The sequence below is a fragment of the Hyperoodon ampullatus genome (assembly GCF_949752795.1).
Source record: "Hyperoodon ampullatus genome assembly, chromosome: 17".
Classification (NCBI taxonomy): Eukaryota; Metazoa; Chordata; class Mammalia; order Artiodactyla; family Ziphiidae; genus Hyperoodon; species Hyperoodon ampullatus.
Window position 1 is genome coordinate 45,076,455 of NC_136930.1, and position 17,769 is coordinate 45,094,223.

The window sequence follows — 17,769 nt, forward strand, 5'->3', positions numbered from 1 at the left end:
AGCTTATTAATACAGTGGCATATTGGGTGTTTTCCAGATATTTTATATGTTTTTTAGATAGAGGAGGAAAAAGTCAACCACTGTGAGGGTACTAAAATAAAGCACTAGTGAAATAGAAATGAATTGCAGAAATATAAAATGGATTAACAACAAAGAGAAAGGGAATAAGAACATAAAATAACTTTTTAGACACAACCACGAGGAAATTATACAAAGATAATATGCTTAAAAACACCATAAACGCAAAAAAATGACAATTGAGAAAATAAAAACAGAAAGATATACTGTATGTATCTGTATATAAACCATTTTTATCTATGCCTCAAACCACTAATAAATTATTAAGATGCTTCTGTCGTAATAACTCTGTTTATAATCCAATGACTTATTTTACTAGTGTGGGCCAGCCTTCATTATATCATAATTTCATAAATTTGGTCATTTTCATCCAAAGGGCACTAAGAGTTAAACATGAAAACTCCCTCGCCCTCAAAAATAAAAAACTCATAACAACTTCTTGTACTAAATAGGGAAGGTGACATAAGGGTCAAGGCTGGGAGTCCCAGTTCTGTAATAAAGACACATACCAGGGCTGGAATTCCAGCTATGCCACTCAATAGTTTTGTGAGCCTGGGCAAGTTAATTAACCTCTAAGCCCACTGCAGCAAATGTGAAGTGGAGATAATATTATCTACTCCAGACAGTTATACCTAGAATAAGAGTTAATGCAAGTTGAGCTTGGCACAGATTAATAACTATTATAAAAACACTCATCATTATGAGTTTGTAAAGGAAGATAAACAATCAAGCTGCAGGTAGAGATGTAACCTATTGACGGTTAACGAGCACTTACAACAGAATACTTATCAAAAGCTCTGTATGATCTCATGATGATTCCGTAAGCCAAGATTTCCAAAGAAACCATAAGAATCATCCTTGGATTTTCACAACACAGATTCCAGGCCCCATTTCAGACCTGCTGAGTTTTACTTCTAGTGTAGAGCTTGGGGAAGAATGTGTATAATTTTTAAAGTTCTCCAGGTGACAGTGATGTAACTAATTTATGGACTCAACATTTGAGAGCAACTATACTGTGATCTTTTTAACATATATATACACACCCTCATCAAGCTAACATAAAATCAAACTCTATTCATTTAGTGTACCCTGTATTATATTCAGAAGGCCTCTTTCACTAAAGAGAGCTTACTTAGTAACACAGAAAATACAATGCTAGATTCCGATAAATTTTAAATTCAGTAAAGGTAATTGTTGTTCCATATGTTGCAAGATCAACTTAACAGTAAAAGGAGTAAAGCTAAATCTTCGTATCAAAAGTATATTAAACTTCTTACTTGGCAGAGAGGAGTTCTCGTAGATAGGGCTGTAGAACAACACTGTCACATAACAATTTTAATATAAAATGAGCGTTGGCCTTTCGATCCTTGGATTCTACTACAGATGGCTCTGTGGAAGGACCTGTAATTAAGCAGACCCATTTGGTAACAAAAGTGTACAAAACAGAGTGAAAGACTATTCTAGAATAATATACCAAGTATCTATCAAATAAACCACCAGAAAAATATTCGAGTATTGGTAACACATTAATAACTTGATTACAGAGAATTTGAACACATTAACACATTTTATAAATCTCAACTGATGTAATATATACACATACACACCACAACTTCACTGATATACAGAAGATAAGTCACAGAATTAGATATTTTTCAAGCCAAGAAGTCTCCTTGAGATAAAGTGTAGATCTGTAGAAACCTATATACAAAGTGTTTAGTTTTATCTTCCAAATGCCTAGGTAGATAAAATAGTAGAGATTCTCACCTGGAATGGTGGAGGTGCTTGGTCCTTGACCGGTGCCAGTCGCTGCTGTGGTAAGAGATCCCACAGCAGGGGCCAGGATAAAATCAATGTCACCATCTTTCAGTAAACAGAACAGCAGGATGTACATCATTATAGGCAACATATCCCTAACATGTTCTTTTAACTGGCCTTAACAAGCCAAAGGTCAAATCGGACAGAGGCTTAAGTGGATGCTTCTCTTCCAAACTATAAGAGAAGGAATCCACTAGGCAAATTATTGACCTATCTTGATATATTATTAGCTAGCTTCTTACCAGTACAGAAATATGTATTTCAGTAGAAGAGGGATATCTAACAAGACTTTCTAGAATTTTAATTTTTAAGTTACAAACATCTTAAACCAAATCTATGTAAGCTAGTTATAATACTCATTATGCTAATTTTAACAATTTCAGATTTCTAAATATCCCACTGAAATGTTTATTTCTTTTCTTTCACAACCCTGTCTTTTTGTTAAACACTTAATAAAATAACAGATCTTACCAGGATCCATTGCAGGAGGGTCAGGAACCCAACTAGGGGGAGCTATGGGGGGTGAAACTGGATCTTGGTGGTCACTGGATGAAGCTCCAGCTTCATGTCTACCCAAACCAGCCGCTCTCAATGAACGTCTCATCATTTCCCGTAATCTCAAACTAGAAGAACATGGACAAAATCAGAGCTCACTACCACATCTAAGTGTAAGGATAAGGTGCACAGAACTTCTCATCTGAGATGAAAGTTTGTTCTATAAGCAAATACTCCAGGCAGGAAAGTGAAGTACAAATGCCAATTCTGGAATCACAGAATAAGTCAGCAAGGGATGGAAATGCAACTGGGGGATCCTAGTACCGAGGTTCAGCACTAAAACCACTATATTAAGCTCCCACAGAAACTTAAGCACCGGGAACAAAAGTTGCAGTGAAGTTAAGATTAGGAATAATCTTTCATACAGTTAAGATAAATGAACAGCTGAACATTAAAACAAAAAAAATTCTGTCCCCTGTTTATCATCAGTAAGAATTAAGTTCAATAGTAGACATTAGCAAAACATACTGATTAGCACAAAACCAATACTGTTAGCCCATAAACCCCTTTTCTGTGATCTCAAAAGCAATGGAACTAATATCCACACAGTAAGTAGTTTTCAAACAAAGACCAATTTGGGTTTATTTTTTATACAAAAAAGTTTTTTTAACAGTACAACTTCATCCCAAGGAAATTAATGAATGAAACTGGAGCTTGTAAAATGTGTTGTTAGATTAATATCTGGGCGTGATTTTTTTTTCTCCTGCTATACAGGTGTGCACATCGCTAAAAAGATAAAGAAATAATCACAAACACAGACCTCATTAGGGGAACTAGTAAACTACCTGTACAAAAATCTATACCTCTGAATAAAAGCTTACAAAAGCTACAAAATTAACACATTAAAAACTAGCAGCAATTAAGAGAGAGCACATAAGGCAAATCCTTTCACTTGGCCACAATTTTAGAGCTTCTAAATGAATAAAGAGTAAGAATTCAATTTTAAGGGCCAGGCAACACGTAAGGGACTGCTTTCTCCCAGGCAGATTTAATCCCAAAGACATAACATTTCTGATGTGAAAAACCTAACACCTTACCAGGTGAGCATTGTATGTCTGCAAATAAATAATTCAGAAAGATCTGTATTAATGTTTGAATCTCTAATTATTATTTAATCCGAGGGTAAGTGTGTTTTTCCATAGCAATACATTTTCAGTTTTATGAGTAAAATTTTTTAAACGCATTTACAAAAATTTCTTTTAGAAGAAGCTACTTTCAGGAACCCGTCTATTTTATAAGGCTTGTGTATGACGATGTACCCTGGGGAAGAGAAACATTTTTTGGAAGATTCTGCAAAGTAAATTTTAATGCCTCAAAAAATATACTAGTTATTATAGTATGCACTATTAAAAAATACCTACAGTTAATTCTTTTATGGTATCGGTGTCTTCTCTCTCGCAATTTAGAAATGTGAGTTCAAGAGTTTTTATAATATGGAGGGAGCAGGGAACAGTGATTATGATTCTCTCAGTCAAGGTCACTTCCCTGTCCAAGATATCACCCAAAGAGCATGGCAGGCTCCGTACCAGTAACAGCACACACCCGGGTGACTTCACACTGTGATGCTCCTACACAATTTTAAATAAGCTCAACATAGACACTTGGTATCCTAATGTGTCTTACTCAAAACACACAGAGAGAAAAAAATCAGCGGTGGTTGGGAGGCACTGCAAATAACCTGAAAATAAATGCATGTTTTGGGCTTATCAAGAAGAATGCTTACACCAGGGTCGCAAACACAATGCCTACTGGGCCTGGAAAGTAAAATAAACTGAGGAAAGGGCAGTCAGGTGTAAGAAGTAGGGGGTCGTGGCAAACTAGAGGCATACATACTCATCTAAAGGCATTCAAATTTTAAAGAAAAAAAAATTTTTTTTAACATTGCACAGGCCAAACAAAACATATATGGGCTATTCTCCAACCTCTAGCCTAGAGCAGATTAAGAATAAGTGAAGATAAATTGAGACCATAGTCTCATCTTGAACTTGTAAACTCCCAACTTTGTTGTTGTGATGTAGGCAATTCAGTATTATATGAGGGGGTCATTCCTTGTCATTTAAAAAAATTGTCCTCTACCTTTTTTCTTCATTAGGTCTTGGGAACATTTTTAAGTACAATGCCCAGCTCCTCATACAGATTCTTTAAAAACAAAAAACAAAAAAAACAAAAAAAAAGAAAATTATTCTTCAAGATGTTGTACACAATTCATGAAGATTCACCTGTATCCTCAGTGGCTGAGGACAATACTGAGGAGATACCACCTTGGCTGCTAAGATTCAGAGTTTTGACATTTCTTCGTATAGGCTTGCCTGGAGTCATCGTATTTTCTGACAATATGGAAGAATTCAAGGTTGATGTAATTTCCTCTTTGTAAGCACGTTATATCCATGCTACAGAAGCCTTAGAATCCAGTCATGTTCAAACATACCACTGTGACAAAAAAGCGAAGGTCATGTGTCTTCCAGATTAATAATCTCTAGAGTACATACACCTGCAATCAGATGCATCAATCAAGCTTTCCACTAAATCTGCCCTTTGTACTCAGGCACTATTGAGTCACATAACAAAACTTCTGAGTCAAATCATCATCTGAAGGCATTTAACAGTACTCCATTCAATATTGAAATTGCATCAGTTTTGAGCTTACAGCTCATGAATCCCAGCCTGCATACTCATCAAGGGGTATCGCCTAGAAAATCCATTGTAGGCTAGAGGAGGGTTTCACTTCAATGAAGCAGAGTCTGTGGACTTCCTACTGCCCGGCGTGGATAATAAGACTCCTGTGCTTTCATCTGTTCAACCGGCAGCCCTGAGTTTGAACTGGTTAAGAGCACTGCAGTGAAATCTTCGGCAAATGCCTCAAAGGAGCTTACTCTGCAAATTATTTCTGTGAGCAACACATCACCCACTCTTGAAGCTCCTTTTAGTCTTTGCCTTCAAAATAATCCTTACATGAAAAAAAGATGGCAGCACTGGCATTGGACCAACCATATCAGAGTCCAACTTGATTTGCACCTGTATTTTCCCTGAGGAAATGAAATACCTGAAATAATTCAGACACTAAATTCTTCATGAAGAATTTAAGTTGCTTTCCATTTTAGACCAAACATTTTGCCTAGTGTAGTCCTAAACAAATGATAATTTCCATTTTGCATAGTCTACATAACGTTTCTGTACTATTTTAAATTACAATTTGGTTACCCATAAATAGTTTTTGATAAACCTCACTTCAGGATGTTTTTGAACCTGGGAAGCTATCAAGTTGGAACCAATTTTAGAAGAATCGTTTTTAAAGGGAAAGTTGAATATAGAACAGAAAATAAGCAAAAGAGTGTCTTCGTTTTAAGTAGACTTTACAACCTATCACATTAGCACAGTGAGCAGTGCTTCCATTAATGATTTGTGAAGTATCCAAGAATTTTGGCTCTCATGTCTAATATAAATGTGTTTTCCTTCGGGGGGGGAAAAACCTACAAACAGCTGTATCCTGAATTCTTTATAGTCTTCATCTATTCAAACATCTAGTAATTTTTAATGTGGTATAAAGTGTCCATCCCACAACTCAGAAAGCCTGAAAATTTAAAATACCAAACATTTATAATATACATCAGCCTTTCATCATTTCTTCCCAGATCTTTAGGACGTCTGAGAAACTGAGCTAAGTAAACAATCTGAAAATAAAAGATTGAGGTTCTTTCAATTATTATATTACTTGTTCTCCAACTAAAGAAAATAACTTCCTAGGAAACATGAATGATTGAGTTTAAAACACATTCAAAGAATCAAGTTTGAACTACTTGTCTGAGTTACCTCAAATTTTTGAAGGATCCTAGGTCCTACTGTTTTACACCTAAACTCTAACTAGATATTGTCAGGTATTTTTCCCAGGCTGATATTGGGAGGAACAAAAACAAAACAAGAGGACCCACCAATTCATGCATATGATAGGAAAGAGATACATTTCTTTCTGTACTTGGATTATGTTTCCACCAATTAAACTTTCCTGGTAAAAATCACATTACCTTCGGCTACTTGATGATCCAGCCCGACTACCTGGGCCATTACTTGAAACAACTGATATTGCATTTGCGATGGCCTCAACAGCAGAAAGCCTTTCTGCAAAAGTATTTCTTTCAGAGCGCTCTGCTTCTGAAACATAAGAGAAAAAAATTAGGATCAATTTAAACTTCAAAAAATAACTAAGAGATGAAGTATGTACAGGCCATTAAATGCTAACTGCTAAGTGTGTTAGTATTCTAATTCACATACTAGTGATAACAGCTTAATTTTCCCTCCTTAGAGCAACACTTAAGCTAGACTGAACTATGACCTTTAATGTGAATTATTTCCTTATTCTGCCTTACTTTTCAACCCCCAAAGATAAAAAATAAGGTTATTCACAAGTAGGCTGAAATTTAGCTTTCACTACCAAGGAAGAAAAGGCCTACATATCGGTACCTCAGTCTTAATTTATACACTACTTATAATCCTTTAGTCAGTCAGTGATAATGAGATAAAGGTCAGAAACTTGCAAACCACTGTTCAAAAACGTAGCTACCAGAATATCATCTGCAGAATTCAAAATAAGGAAAACCATTATGAATTACACAGTTACACTTTAGGTTTTCAGTTTCCCCCTTCACTTAGCCAATTAAAAACTTTATGGCAAAAAGCTTATTTACTTTTCCAAAAACATCTAACAACTCACTAGGTTATTTTTCCCTCTACATTCTGAAAATTGGGATAAAAGTTGCCTCAATATAATTTGACTTAACTTGCTAAATAATTCCCATGGTAATAAAAGTCACCTGCAATTATAAAATCAGTAAAGCTCTTAAGTATCATATATATAGTTTGTACTTAACAGAGAAATTAGAATTTAAGGCAACAGAAACACATTGATAAAAATTTTGTTTATTCATGTTACATGTTCATCCTAACAGGCATTTTTACCTTCTGAGACTCCTAGATCTTACAAAGCAAAGTAAGAGTACATACAAATTCTTTACAGTGATTTTCTTTCTTTTAATAATTTTTATATTTTCAAAATTGCCCAAAATTCCTCTCAAAGATCATGTTACAGTTCTTAATCTCACCTTCTTCTTCTTTAGTTTCCTTATTGCTGGTTGGAAAGCAAACTGATACACAAGCATGCAAAATATTTCGATTTCCATCACATCTGTGGCTGATGAATGTCTGTAGCATCTGTAGATTCTGCTCTAAAACAACCGCTTGCTCAAGATTCATAAGATATTGTCGACAGGCCTCATAGTCACAGCGTAGGATGTGCTGCATTAAGGTTTGTTTCTGTGCTCAGACAAATTAGGAAAAAAACTTCAATGAATTTGTATAGCACATTACACGTCAAAAAGTTCACATGGCCAACACGGTAATATAATCAGCTCTGCAGATACACAGAGACAATTTAAGGTGGCCTGGCGAAAGAAGCTGAACTTGAAGGTACCCTTAAGCACAGAATACAACTGACAGGAATGGAAGAGTGGGTAAACCTTCTGTAAAGGACCAATAAATATCTTCAGCTTCTGCAACTAACTCAACTCTAACTGTGGCAGGAAGGCAGCCAGATATACAATGCATAAATGGGAGTGGCTGGACTGGACCTATAGATCATAGTTGATACAGCACCCTTATTTACATCATACATAACTATCAAATTAGAATCCTATTAATATTGTTAACCAATTAAGCATAGGGTATACATTTTATTCGAAGCTTAGTCTCACCTTCTTGTGCTCTTTAAGGTTACATTTACATCACACTATGGTACATGAAAACCAAAACCTTCAACTCCCCCCAGAAATAACGACAGACACAATCCCCAAAGGTGACAACTAATGTACTTCATTGTCAAAGACATGGTAGTAATGATCAAGTATTTATATCATCTTCTACCTGAGAAACAGCATGCTGTGGATGGAATAGTTCCCACCCCCCCACCCATTCATGTTGAAGCCTAATCCCAAATGTGGATGCTATTTGGAGGTAGGGCCTCTGGACAGTCATTAGGTCGTGAGGGTGGAGGCTTCATGAATGAGATCACTGCCCTTAAAGGGGGCTGAGGAGACCAGAGTTCTCCCTTCCCACTGTGTGAGGACACATGGCCATCTGTGAACTAGTGAAAGGGCCCTCATCAGACACCGAATCTGCCCACACCTTGATCTTGAACTTCTCACCTTCCTTAACTATGAGAAGTAAATTTCGGTTGTTTATAAGCCACTCTGTCTTTAGCAGCCTAAACAAACTAAGACACAGCATAAATAGACCAAAGGGTTCAAATGTACTTTTTTCAGAATGTAAACTATAGTTATGGGATATTTAATCGACTGAATGTAAAGCATTAATTATGGAAAACAAGCATATCTGTTCATTTTAACTAAAATTGGGAACTGGAAGAAAGCAGGTGGGAGATGCTTTTGAACTTGCCAGCTCTCCACAAACTGCCTAGATAACCCATCCCTTCCCCCAACCTTATGGGGATGAGAGGAAGTAACAATGGGGCAAGAAGGGCACAAGAAAATACAGCTACAAAACTGTTTTCAGTACTTGACACACGTGAGATAAGCCCTTCTGACTGTGGAACTAACTATGATCCTGACGTGACCCCATAAATTGCAAGCTCCAGTTCAAGAATATGAGGTGGGCCACATAAGACTAAATTTGCCAAAGTCTAGTGGCAAATATGCACTAATCAATATGTTAAGAGAATTTGTCAAAGTCTCTCCAAAGAATAAAAAGTGCAGTACATTTAAAAATAACTAAAATTAAGATATTTTGCTGCACACTGCTGTGATATATAGAATGTTTTCAAGCAATCAGCCAGTCATCTGGCTGAAGCAGCTACTCTACAGGGAGCTCTCATCTCCAACCTGCTGGGCAGTACATGGGCTCTCACACTAACAGTATCAATACCACGCTTACTATGTTTATTCTGCATCACTGTATGTTGTCACTTATTCTTATAACACAAAGCAGAGAGTTCAGCAAAAATTTCTTGCACGTCTACTGTGCACCAAGCCCTAGTAAATGAAGGCTATTTAGAAAGATAAATGATGGCACACTTTATCGCTACCCTTGGGATGATGGCACATTTTATCTTTACCCTTGAGATGCTGACAAAGTGCAGGGGTCAGAGCATCAAATGCCTACAGAAGCATATGCAAAAGTATAAGTGAGTGGAGGAGGCTGGCTGTAAGAAAGGTAACACAAACCGTATAATAAATAAATGGTGACTAACATTTGGACTTAGAGCAACAAATTTTAAATAGTGGGAACTGCAATGAACTGGAGACACCATGTATAGCCTCTAAGAGGACTTAATGTTTTTATAATGGCCCAATATCATCAGATCTTCTGATTCTTTAAGAGCACCTGAAAATCTGAGTTTTAAATATAAATCCTGTGATTTTTGAATGTTGGCAACCAATCAAGAATTTTTAAATGATGTGAAGGCTATTTCTAGGGGCCACATTCAGGCCACGGCCACCTCCTTCAACCCCATACCCCTACCAGTTTGGAACCACTAGTCAGTCTAGTAGGTTGACAATTAAAGCTAAACTAAGAATATGAGCACTGTGTCTCTAAACAAAAGCTCATGGGTATCTCTCAGGAGCACCTAGATTCAGATTATTTTAGATGCAGTTCTAGTAAGTTTGCTTATCACCTCCAACCTAATGGAGGGTAAATAAGCTCCCATTCTAAGCTCCATTTCTATCTTTTATAGAAAAACTCCTCTAAAGAGTTGTCTAAGTTCCTCAACTCCCATTTTCTCCTTAGCTCACTCTAAATCAGGCCTGCATCCCCACTGTCAACAATGACCTAGATGGAGCCAAACCCAAAAGTATACGCCTTACTGTCCTACAGCATCATTTGATACACTTGAACAACACATTCTGCTTGACACATACATGGTCTTTGCTTAGCTTCCAAGACAACACTCATTTGTTTTCCTCCAATTCCTTCTCAGTCTCCCATGCAGGTTCCTTTTTATCTCCTGGTATTTAAATGCTGAGACTATTTTCATGGCTCAGGCCTTAGATCTTTTTTCTCCTCCAAGACTTTAGTAATCTCATTCAGTATAAGTCCTTTAAATATCACAGATATACTGACAACTCCTAAGTACACTTCTCCAGCTTGGTCCCCTCTCTCCTGGTCTTCCAACTTACACACCTTAACTCTCTATTCACCATCTCCTCTTGGGTATCTGATAAGAATCTTAAACTCCTGATCTCACCCTCCAGAACCTGCTTCAATCCTACAGTCTTCATCTCGATAAACAGCAACTTCATTCTTCAAAACCTTTTGCCCTCTGCTTTCTCTATTTGACACCCTATATTTAGCCATAAGCAAATCCTGTTGGCTCTACTTTAAAACGTATCTAGTATATCTAGAGTCTAATCACTTATTATTCCACCTCCTGGGTCAAGCCAACATCACCTTCCACCTGAATTCTTTTAATAGCCTCCTAACTGGCCTCCCTACTTCCAACCCATCCCCCTTGTATTCTCAGCGTGTCAGCAGTGACCTTTCGAAAATGTAAAGCAAATCAGGTCAATCTCTGCTCAAATTGCTCCAATAACTTCCAGTGGTGTTGCCTCCACATCTAACAAATACAAACACCTCAACCACAATATGTTCAAAACTAAACTCATCCTGTCCCCTTATCCCATTTGTTTTTCCTATTTTTCTGGGGTTTTTTGGCTGCACTGCATGGCATGCGGGATTCTAGTTCCCCGACCAGGGATTGAACCCATGCCCCCTGCAGTGGAAGCAGGGCGCTGCAACCACTGGACCACCAGGGAAGTTCCAGTTTCTCCTATTTTTCGTCTCCCTATCAACCACAGCTAAATCAGAAGCTTTACAACCACTTCTTTTCATTTACTGCTGACATCCTGTCACCAAGCTTTAGAGCTTCTACTTCCTTAAGATCTCTTAAATCCATCCCCTCAGCCTTATTTCCAAGAGTTCAAGCTTACTTTGTTTCTAACATGGATAATTACAGTAGCTTTTTTATCTGGTCTCTAAACTTCTGTTCTCCATCCACTGCTCATCTTTCTTTAAAAACACACACACAAAAAACAGCTTAAAATCCTTCTCTTCCTAGCTTTCAGGGGAATGCTCAGGCCCCTTAGGTTAACACACAAGGCACCCCAGTGCCTTTCTCCCACCTTATCACTTGCCACTCATTGATCCGTATAAGCCCTACCTTCTAGTTATATCAAAAGAGTGTACATGTTCTCCCAACATGTACATTCTGAGATTCACAAAGGCTGCTCTTTGTGCCTGGGATAACACTTCCTACCTTCATCCTGCATCTAGGAGACCCCTATCTGATTCTTTAAAACTATATCCAGGCATCACCTCCTCAGAGAAGCCTCTACCGTCACAGTTTGATTTACAGCCCTCCCTTTTGTACTTCTACAACATTATGCATGCCTTACTCAAACGCTTAAATCACACTGTAATCAATGGTATACGCATCTCTCTTGTCCTAATAGACTATTAGTTCCCATTAGGGAAGCGGCAATGAATGATCTATTCAAGGTTGTTTCCCTAGACTCCAGCAGTGCCTTCTGAATTGAAATGCCAAGTAGTTTCAAAAGTCAGATTACCTCTACAGCCATGATGATAATAGCAGCTTTCTTTTTGATTGTTGAATTGGCAGGAAGATTTATTAAAGAATGTACACCCATTCCAAGACTACTAATAGGTGGAAGATCAAGCCAATCAGGATCCCTTATTCCTCCCATGCAATCTTTGGCCATGGGGTAGATAGTGCCATTTCCATCTCGAAGAATAATAGGAGACTCCTGTAAGAGAGGTGAAAATAAAAAAGTATGGCTCCCAATCAAAAATGTTATGTCTGATTTTTACAATAGTTATATTTATTTTCAAATTAGATTTTATATGTTTGTAATAGTGACCAAATAAGAAACTTAGTATTAAAATATGTTGAATATTCTCAATTCTTCAATGTTTAATAACCAGCAAACTAGAGCCAAACCCTAAGCATCACAAAAATGCCAATGTTGTCATTTAAATTTTCAAAAGCAAAAATAAGCCTCTATACCTGTCCAGCAGTAAAGATGGCTACATTCCTCTCATTCTGACCAAGGAAAGCAATGCTGCTTGTAGGAAAATTATTTTCCTGTTCTGCTTTTCCTGTAGCAAGATCAAAGATACAGTACCGTACCCAATTTCCAGTCTTCAAAACAGCATGCACACCTTCAGAAACACATAAATGTAAAAAAAAATAAAATAAAATAAAAAGTTACACATCTTTAGTGAACTCTAGTAAGTACCTACCAAATTTTACATCTCTAGCCACATTTCAAATGTAGATACATTTCATTCCATAATGTTACACACAGGGGACAAAAACTGCCAAATGCCCCAAACCACTTTATCTAATCCCCACTTACTGCACAAGTATTAATAGAACATGGAGTATGCCAGTTAGAAAAGTTACAAAATCTTTACCTTTGGAATCCACATTCACTGCTAATATTTCTGTTTTTTCAGGTATACAAAGCTTTTTAGGAGTCCTTTGGAAACAGTCGGGAACTTTTGGTGTTCCTCCAGTTTTGACAACCTGCGTGACAAAAGGCATTTTGCTCTCCAATCTGTAACATACTCAGGGTCCCGGCATTCACCTGCTGAGTGAGTTCTCTACACTTACCTGCAGTTCATCAATTCTAAGTAACCTACAATCCTGAAGGAGAGAAGAAGGGTCAGCATCTGAACCAGAGTTGTTCTGACAGTTTGTATTGCTGGACGTTCCTGGAAATTTTACAGCAACATAGGCTCCATCCACTTTCAGCACCTAGAATACAGGTAAATACGATAAATGTTAACACTAACTCATATGAAATCAATATGCAAGTTAGAGTCACTGAACCAATTTAACACTGAAGGCATTTAATTCCTTAGGAGTATGTTTCTTCAATGATCGTCAAGTTGTAAAATTAACCTGAGCACACTCACCAAATATACTGTTGACATCTACTTCCATGACATATTATCCACAGACGACATAGGTAGAGTGAGCAATGCACACAAAGCCAAGCACAGGACTTGAAATCAGAATACTTGAGTCCTACCTCTGCTACTTACTGCTTTTGATTTTAAGCCAATGTGATCGTCTTAGAAAAACATAGCTGCCCGAAAACTACAGTTCTATTTGAAATCAAAAGGCCTTTGTAAACTGCAGGACATGATGTATCTACTCTGCCCTTTAAGTCCAAATGAAAGACCATCCCATTTCAGAAACTAAAGAGCAATCAGGAAAAGTTACTTTGCAGGTATTCTACAGCTATAGTCCCATTTTGTTTTTAAGAATGTGAAAGGACAAAGGTGAAATTAATGGCATTCCAGCTGATGAACTCTACTCACTTGGTTTCTTAGGAGGCAAGACCCTCTCCAGGAAGAAGGAAAGAGAAAGTAGAAGCTTAAAGACAGTAGCAAGATTTTTAAATGTTATGGAAGATCATCTCCATTAAAACTGTGTAAGTCCCAAAGAATGGACTGTATCAAGAAGTAATGTTATCTCTTTGCAACTTTTCTGTAAATCTAAAATTATTCCAAAATAACACTTTTTAAAAAAAGCAGAATATCACCATAAATGCTCAAGGAGAGGTACAATAATCTTCAGTTCATCTGTCAGAGACAAAGGAGATAGTGCATCAGATTGAAGGATGGGACTAAAGAGATCATTAGAGGTGACAAATAAAGCAGCCTTGAGGAAAGGGTTGATGAGCACTCACCAACCATAAGTTCTTCAATAACCAATACCATTATAATTCAGTTAGTAACTAATTCTTGGATATTCTGAACAAACCTTGCCAACAGGAACATTCTTAACATCTTCCACAAAAACAACTTCCCGAAGAGACCACTGCTCTTCGTTCACCTTTTCCTCCTCTTTGGGGGCAGGGGTGGACCGTCGTCGTTCTTAGACAACAACAAAATGGTAAGTACCAAAAAGAAAATGTGAAAGAGACTTTATAGATTTCATCTAAATATATGAACAAAGATCATTTGTAAAGGGATACATAACTGAGATATCTAAATAAATTTCATGAACTACTGCTTTATGAATTGAGCTTTCATAACTAACTTCCACTTTAAATGAATTCACAGTGAAAAATATCTATGTTAATGCCTAACGATATTAACACTACTATAAACAACTGCAAAGAAGTATTTAAAAATTTTAAACGTATTCTGGACCCTCAAAATTACGGCTATCGGACCAATGTTTAAAAAGGAGGATCTGCTGGGCTGTTCTTAAAACGAGCACATGACTATTAAAAACTAACCTTCAATTTCCTCAAGTACAAAGCAATGAAAACTAGAAAATAAATGTACTTTGGAAGCTTTTTTAAAAAAGACTCTTTAAATCCAAGGTGCGCTAGTAAATCTAGGTTTTTAAATTCTACAAATTCTGAGCGGAAGTTGTGACCGAGCCATAACCCATCTATAATAATAGTCCCAACAAAGGCAGGCAGATATTCTAGAGTGGTAATTATTTCCTTCTATTACTGCAATGCACTTTACATATTGCAGAAAATTATAACTCGCAAAAACAACAAGAATACTGAACACTGTAAATACTGTTTTTCTATTTAAATAAAGTTGCACACTGAAAAAAATCAAACTAGTAGGAACACAGTTTATATTAAAAGATATTAAAAATGGTCTGAGTTGCCTCAAATCAGAAACAAACTGAACACAGCTCTCTGCCTGGGATCTTACTCTGACCAATGTGTACTACACATAAAACTTACTATATGGCATTGATGCACTGCTGGCAATTGAGGATGCATCACTACACGTGGATGCTGGAGATGGTGGAGGACCCATTTCTGTTTTCACAGGTTCCTGCTTACTTTCAGGCCTGCAATTAGAAATAAGATTCTCCTTATAATTAGGAAAATGACATATTAGGAACTTGTCAAATGGCTTATTTTTAAGACTCAAGTTTATTCTCATTAGGGAATGAAATAGTAAAAACTTATACAAAATGGTATTATTCTTTAGGATGCAAACTGAAAAAGATACACATTGCATACTTCCAATTTTTATTAATGTTTTAAAATAGGAAAGAAATATACTATGTGAAGCTATCAACAACCTGGAACAATGGTTCAGATAAGCCTTATCTAGGAATAACAACAAAAGCTACACTCAATTTATCAATATAGCTTTATCATAAGCCTCTTGAGCAAACAAGTTGCACACTTTAGTGAACCCTGACTTGGGACACTGCAATTTAACTGAAAAGATGATAAAGGCAAATAAATAAAAAGTCTACTATATCATTAATTTCCTAGAGTTCAAAGAAGGAACTCTCCTTGCAACGGCTTATAAAACTTTACCACCAGATGGTCCAAGAATAATCACCTGCTATAACTGAAATGAGAAATTATAGTATTAATAAACTATCCCTCTTCCTTATTTCATTAATGCTATACTCGAGAAGATAACTACAGCAACTACATAATATTCTACAGATGGTAAAAATATAATATTTTTATTCATTAAAAGGCAGACGTCAATTTTTAGAGAGAAAAGTCATGTATTACTCAGAAATTTGTTATATATAGATCATGCTGGTATATATTATAATCAGGGCCATCATCTTAACCCCCTCATCTGCTATTAACCCCACCAGGAATTTCACCTGAGTTTAGAAATAGTCCATAGAAAAACAGCGTTATTTTTACCAGCATCTTAGCAAAGTGCTCAGTACAAGCGCACATGAATACTCATGGCTGCTCTGCAAATCCTGTGACGGTGGAAGCAAGCCAGTACTGACTCATCACGAGCACGCTTAAAGTCAGCAGGTTTCCATGACTAGAAGAGTCTACTGACATGAAAATGATTATCTTCTTAACATTTAATTTCACTTAGCTCTTTTACTAAGTTTATTTTATAGAGAAGGCAAATTTCAAGGAAGGTTCTGAAAAACTTAATAAATACCACATCCTATTTTAATCTCGTTTTCTATTTGTGCACATCAAAAAGATTTCAAATGCTCTTTACAAAGTTTCATAAACAATGAAAATGTATTTTGCTACTTTTATTTCTAGGATAAAAACAATCAATGCGGGCTTCCCTGGTGGCGCAGTGGTTGAGAGCCCGCCTGCCAATGCAGGGGACACGGGTTCGTGCCCCAGTCCGGGATGATCCCACATGCCGCGGGGCGGCTAGGCCCGTGAGCCATGGCTACTGAGCCTGCGCATCCAGAGCCTGTGCTCCGCAACGGGAGAGGCCACAACAGTGAGAGGCCCGCGTACCGCAAAAAAAAAAAACACACAAAAAACCCACAAACAATCAACGCAAGTAGAGGGAAAGTCTATCCTCCTATTTTTAAAAACAAGACAATATATGGAATCTAAAAAAAGAAAAAAAATGATCATGAAGAACCTAGGGGCAAGATGGGAATAAAGACACAGACCTACTAGAGAATGGACTTGAGGATATGGGGAGGGGGAAGGGTAAGCTGTGACAAAGTGAGACAGTGGCATGGACATATATACACTACCAAATGTAAAATAGATAGCTAGTGGGAAGCAGCCACATAGCACAGGGAGATCAGCTTGGTGCTTTGTGACCACCTAGAGGGGTGGGATAGGGAGGGTGGGAGGGAGACGCAAGAGGGAGGGGATATGGGGATATATGTATATGTATAGCTGATTCACTTTGTTATAAAGCAGAAACTAACACACCATTGTAAAGCAATTATACTCCAATAAAGATGTTAAAAAAAAAAAAAAGATGGCATGTCACATCCTACTCAACACTTTGGTTTCTCCCTTTGAAGAAGCAAAGGAAGAGAGCTGCCAAGTAAGGATCAACTTATGACCTAAGAGAAGTTACGTATCACCAGCCATCAACAGGAATCTCCACCATGGTGCTGAACACCCAGACCAAGAGTATGACCTGCCCTGGGATAAAACGTGGGAGTTTAGGGGAGATGGCAATGTGGTATTTTCACTTATGCCTTTGCCTGCAATGAAGTAAGCCTTTAAAAAGCAAGTGTCTAGAGTCTGGTATTGAGAATGCTCAATTCAATCAGCTAATACGGGCTAGATAAGGAAGAGGATTCTAAAAAACCTTTTTCTCTTACACGGGTTCCTCTTAAATCTAGTGCCAGCTTAAATTCATGTGCTTGGAAAATATCCACACCATGTCTTGCACTTTAATATAAAATGTTATAAATCCATTTAATTGAATAAACATACTCTAAAACAAAAAAATAAATTAAAAAAAATAAAAACAAGACAGAGAGCACAAAGC

The 17,769-nt window shown here is 37.1% G+C and overlaps 1 protein-coding gene across 2 annotated transcripts in view; it reads right to left on the minus strand.

The window, feature by feature from the left end:
• Nucleotides 1-17,769, minus strand: part of UBR5 (ubiquitin protein ligase E3 component n-recognin 5) — a gene marked incomplete at its 5' end in the record, with an annotated part of 139,291 nt that overhangs the window by 49,740 nt on the left and 71,782 nt on the right. For both annotated transcript variants that reach the window (XM_079722198.1, XM_079722197.1), the window contains 11 exons: nucleotides 1,356-1,479; nucleotides 1,846-1,941; nucleotides 2,368-2,519; nucleotides 6,474-6,600; nucleotides 7,548-7,758; nucleotides 12,081-12,278; nucleotides 12,539-12,693; nucleotides 12,949-13,060; nucleotides 13,148-13,291; nucleotides 14,306-14,418; nucleotides 15,255-15,364. In XM_079722198.1, the coding sequence (XP_079578324.1) occupies nucleotides 1,356-1,479; nucleotides 1,846-1,941; nucleotides 2,368-2,519; nucleotides 6,474-6,600; nucleotides 7,548-7,758; nucleotides 12,081-12,278; nucleotides 12,539-12,693; nucleotides 12,949-13,060; nucleotides 13,148-13,291; nucleotides 14,306-14,418; nucleotides 15,255-15,364 (1,542 nt within the window). The remainder of the gene's footprint in view (nucleotides 1-1,355; nucleotides 1,480-1,845; nucleotides 1,942-2,367; nucleotides 2,520-6,473; nucleotides 6,601-7,547; nucleotides 7,759-12,080; nucleotides 12,279-12,538; nucleotides 12,694-12,948; nucleotides 13,061-13,147; nucleotides 13,292-14,305; nucleotides 14,419-15,254; nucleotides 15,365-17,769) is intronic.